At 39.4% G+C, this 5,225-nt stretch overlaps 1 protein-coding gene across 1 annotated transcript; it reads left to right on the plus strand.

Moving 5' to 3' along the window:
• Nucleotides 1-667: 667 nt before the first annotated feature.
• Nucleotides 668-2,187, plus strand: LOC105019471 (C-C chemokine receptor type 3-like). The gene is made up of 2 exons (XM_010885690.2): nucleotides 668-736; nucleotides 841-2,187. The coding sequence occupies exon 2, from the start codon at nucleotides 883-885 to the stop codon at nucleotides 1,921-1,923; it is 1,041 nt and encodes a 346-aa protein (XP_010883992.1). The 5' UTR covers nucleotides 668-736; nucleotides 841-882; the 3' UTR covers nucleotides 1,924-2,187.
• The last annotated feature ends 3,038 nt before the right edge of the window (nucleotides 2,188-5,225 follow it).

The raw sequence follows: 5,225 nt of genomic DNA on the forward strand, positions 1-5,225 counted from the left end.
TTATTAAAATTGACAACCCTGTGAGGTATATTTTTTATTTAAATTGACAACACTGTGAGAATAAATAAGTCCAGACCACACTGTATGTAATAATGAGGACGTCTGTACAACCAACGTTGCTGTGTGGAAATAAACACTATTCTTAACCATTCATATATGAAGGCTGGGTAATTACCTTCCCATATCCTACTTTATTTCATGCCTACATGTTTGAAAAATGGAGACAGCATACCAGGTTTCATTGCACTGAGGTGAATGTTATTTGAATGTTTGTGTTTTGGGGGAATCTGTGCAGGGAAAAGGAATGAAAGAACAGAATATAAAGATTAAATTTAAATACCAGATGTCAAAATTCTGATTCACATGTTGCTTATCATACACAGCTGGCTTCTCTGTGCATCTCAAATTTTATGTGTACATTGTACGTTTGAAAAATGCAGTACGTATAGCATATTTCGCTACTACTGCAGTTTCCATTGCACTGAGGTGATTTTTATTCAAATGTTAGTTTGTTGGTGGGTATCTGTTAATGCAGGGAAAATTGGCATAATATCAACATACATTTAATATTCCGGATGACAGAAGTCTGACTCAGATGTTGGTCATCAGCCACTGCTGACTTCTGTATATAGCACACACACCCAGTGTATTTCTTAACCTAGGCTGAGTTGTAACGGAGTGAGAGGCTCTTCCCTTTACATGCAGCTAGCAAAACACTCCAACCAAAAGTTTTGGGGTAAGTCAGCGAAACATTAGTTATCCTTTCTCAATTTAATACAATCCTGTCTCAATTTCTCCAATTGAAAGTTATTCTGTAAGACCTGTAACTTTTTTTGACAGGTTTTACAAACCCAGAGAGAGAAAACAAACCCAGGGATAGAAATGGAAACAAACTACTCAACTGTGATGACAACTGAGGATTATATGGACAGCACAGAGGAAGAAGTTTTTTATTGTAACAGAGAAATGAACCACGACTTTGGGGTCAACCTCTCCACATACTATCTGCTGCTCTTTACCTTAAGCTTGGTGGGAAACAGCTTGGTCCTCTACATCATCTGCAAGTATGAGAAACTCAACACTGTGGGCAACATCTTCCTTCTCAACCTTGTAATTTCAGATCTGATCTTTACATTTGGCCTGCCCTTCTGGGCCGTGTACCACCATATGTCTGAATGGATCTTTGGACGGGTCTGGTGCAAGATCGTGGTCAGCATCTACTTCCTGGGTTTCTACAGCTCCATCTTGTTCCTGACTCTCTTGACCTTTGACCGGTACCTGGCTGTGGTATATGCTGTGCCGTCCACTAGGCTTCGAACAAGGATTTATGCTATGGGGTCCTCAGCAGCTGTGTGGGCTATCAGTTCCCTGGCCTGCATCAATCCATTACTGCTCTATGACCAGAAATATCATTTTATTCAGGGGTTTGTGTGCGACGAAGTTGCTACCGGCTTTGAGATGTTCAAGCTGTCGGGAAGATATCTACAGTTTGGTTTCTTTTTCCTATTTCCTCTCATTATTGTTTTCTACTGCTACATTAGAATTGCCATGACGGTCATCTCCTCCAGGATGACGAACAAGTACAGGACAGTGAGACTCATATTTGTCATAGTGCTGCTGTTCTTCCTATGCTGGACTCCCTATAATGTGGTGTTGATGCTTTACCTGAATGTAAATGATGAATGTGACAAAATCCTTCAACTTGACCAAGCACTTCACATTACTCGTATGATCACATATCTGTACTACTGCATCAATCCGATCTTCTACACTTTTGTGGGGAGAAAATTCCAGAATCATTTCAGGAAACTGCTTGTGAGACATGTGCCGTGTCTGGAAAACCACGTCTCAGTCAATGGTAGCAAGACATTGTCCTATAAAAACCCTCAAGTGGGCACTACTCAAACAGATGTACAGGTTTGATATGTGAGTCCTGTGAAATTGGACTATGAGTCCTGTGTTTGGACTCTAATATTTGTTGATTTACTATCTGCATTCTCAAAAAAAACTTTATTCTAGATCAGATAGAACGAGAAAATATTCTACCTGGAACAAAACAAAGGGTATTCTACAGAAACAGCTGCAACACCATATCCTGCCTGTTATAGAGTGTGCACTTTTGCATTTGCATTTATTGGCCTTGGGGCTTTATAGTTATGCCTACACAACCTAAAGTGCTTTGTAACAACTGCTAATGTAAAAAGGATTTTATTAAAATAAATACGATTGACTGAATGGTTGTTTCAAATATGTTTTATTTATATTTTCTTCATATATTTGGACAGATATGTATATATATATATATATATATATATATATATATATATATATGTGTATATATTTAATCCATATAACCAAAGGAATAAGTAAACTGGGGAAATGGATGTCATAACCAAGAGGAGTCCTGTAATGCCATGTCAATAGGCCTCATAGTGGCATTACAACAAGCCTCTAAACATGTCAACTTTGCTCATGACACTCACCCTGTGTGACCTACTGTAGGCAAAATCCCCAAATGAACTGCTCCTTCCTCCACTCCACCCTTGGCCCTCCATTTGCATGTTAACGCGTGCCTCAGGGATTTCCACAAGTGTCCCAATTGCTGAGGGAGTGAAGATCATCAAGGATGTAAGGGCTAATTAGACCCTCCAGTGGCCCCCTTCCAGTGAGTGTTCAATGATGCAGCCTCCATGAGCAAAGTTCTTTTGAGTTTGCAAAATAATGAATGGGCTTGCCTAATTACATGACACAAGCATTTTTTTTATGTCTGATTTTAAGACCTTATACAAAAAATCTAATATCTATTCAGTTGGAACTTACATGGAACTTACCAGTAAACAAGTGAACATGGCACATATTCACACACAACACAGATAATCATATTATTAAAAAAATTCATAAATAATGCCAGGACTTAACGAGTGCAGGCACATTCAGATCAACCATAGGGTGGCATTATTGAGTGTGTCAAATTTACATGCTCACGCAAAAAAACACATGTAACCAACAGTCTGGTATTGGTACATAGTTCTATGTCACTTGCAATCCACCAATGGCGAGTGCGGTAGGTTGATATAGAGTTAACAGGCTTGTATTTTTACATTTGCTCTTCTTGGACCGCAAATTCCAAGTAGTAAGTTAGTAGATACTAGTAAGCCTATTACTGGCTAATAATCTGTTAAAACAGCCAGTGGCAAAAGCCATACAGTTCATAGATGCTATTTGTGGTGGAAGTAATCTTAATAAGAAACGTTCAGTCAGTGTAACATCATGCTTAATGTTGTCTAGCAAATTATTTAAACATGGCGTGATGTTTATGCATGACAAAATTATCTAATGTCGAGACGCTATACCGACAATCCAACAACATTCATCCCAACTTATTGCGTGCTGGCTGAACTGGGCATGCCTGGTTCCTTTTCTTATTTAAAATGTACATTGATTTAAATGGAAATGTCATTCTGACTAGGTCTTTAAGGCTGCTACTGCCAAAACAAGCAGCAGAGTCTGAGATTTTGGAAAGTTTAATGGTTTAGTTATAAGAGGGTAGAAAAGATAGGCAGTCAGGGGTCAGGGTCAGTCAGTGGCCCTCTCTCTAATCTCACTGGTCCTGATCCTGAAGTTGGGTCAACCAGATGTCAGCAAACGGTGATCCCAGTGGTGACTGGTTGACTGGCCAACCAATTGCGTTAACACACTTGTGTTAGCTCTGCTTCCTTAAAACAACGTGGGTGTGTGTGTGTAGTCCTCACAAATAGTAACCCATGTCTTGGAAAAATAAGGAGTTATTGCCGGTTAGAAAAAAGGGCTATGATAGCCTTGAGCTAAGGTTCAGATTGTATTGCTATTTACTGTTAATGGTTATGTTCACTGTATGTTTAAGAATAAGGGGAGGCGACTCATGTGACTCAGGCTCCAGAGAAGGAAGGGTTGCGTTATACTCACCCTGCCCTGGTGGCTCCTGTGACACGAATTCATGTAAATCAGCTGGTCTTGCTTTCTATTTCCAATTACCCTTTGCTGCTCCACTGCTGTTTTATTTTCAGAGGATTTTGGGAGGAGATGCAGAGTTGGACTGAACAGTGACCATAGAGTGCCCCATAATAATATTGACAAAGTAAAGTCAACATTTGGGGGGGGTGCTATTGCTCTAATTGAGTTCCACTTTTCTTTTAACATCCAAATTACTTGCTTTTCTATTATAGACACCTCCCTAGTCTAAGTGTTGGATTATGCCTACTGACATCAAAAGCAGAGGATACAAAAGCAAAGGATACAACTGAGACTACACATTTGCAGCTCTTTCATGTTTGGACAATCAATGCAACAGGAAACGCATGATCAAATAGAAACACCTGTGAGTCAGATGTCCCAATACTTATGCTTGGATGAAATAGGGGGATTGAACTCTGAAAGTGCTGTTATTTTTTTATGGTAAAACATATATTTGTTGAAAAAGCCTGAAATAAAAAGTGACAGTTTGTACTTGTGCACAATATCTCTGTCAGCGTGTGTGTGTGTATATATGTGTCTGGGTGTATATAGTGTCTGGGTGTATATAGTGTCTGGGTGTATATAGTGTATGTGCATGCTTGAACAAAGTTCAGCACTCTTCCTGGATGGGGCCTGACTGGGAGCTCACAGAGCTGCACATTTCAAAACCCTTGAGACCTGTGATTTTAGCAGGCTATCATAGGGATTATTTACCCTTCTCTCTGTCTCTCTTTATATTTTTATCTATCCAGCTCTTAAATGTCATCCAATTTGATTGGCTGAGGCAGAATAATGGGCAGAGTTGCTTAAATGAAACATGGGCAGAGTCTTGCAACCACTCCACAAACCTAATACGTTTTTGCCCTCCTAAATTAGTGTAGTTTTATTCTTTAGGGAAGAAAAGGCAAGAAAGCTAACTAGAACTTTCTAGTAGACACTTCAGAGAAGACTAAGATCTGTCAATTGTAATACAAATAAAAATAAAGTATATTGTAATTCAACAAAAAAACCCAAGGAGCAAACAACAGTAGAGTTGAATTTCAGTGGCTACGAAAAAGTCCCTAAGAGAGCCGAAATTTAGGTCAGCAGAGTAGCAGCTGAAATTGTCAGGTATCATCTTGATCTGCAACACAACTAGGAGGACTTTGGACAGGGACAGCAACAAGTCTTTCAAAAGCCTGGTACTCCAGAGGTGTGGGCCTAGACCTCATGTCGTCCTAATTTTAAAACAG

Source organism: Esox lucius, chromosome 21 (assembly GCF_011004845.1).
Source record: "Esox lucius isolate fEsoLuc1 chromosome 21, fEsoLuc1.pri, whole genome shotgun sequence".
Classification (NCBI taxonomy): Eukaryota; Metazoa; Chordata; class Actinopteri; order Esociformes; family Esocidae; genus Esox; species Esox lucius.

What these genes read in the sequence shown, in the direction of transcription:
- LOC105019471 (XM_010885690.2), top strand. Translation starts at nt 883, where the DNA reads ATGGAAACAAACTACTCAACTGTGATGACAACTGAGGATTATATGGAC.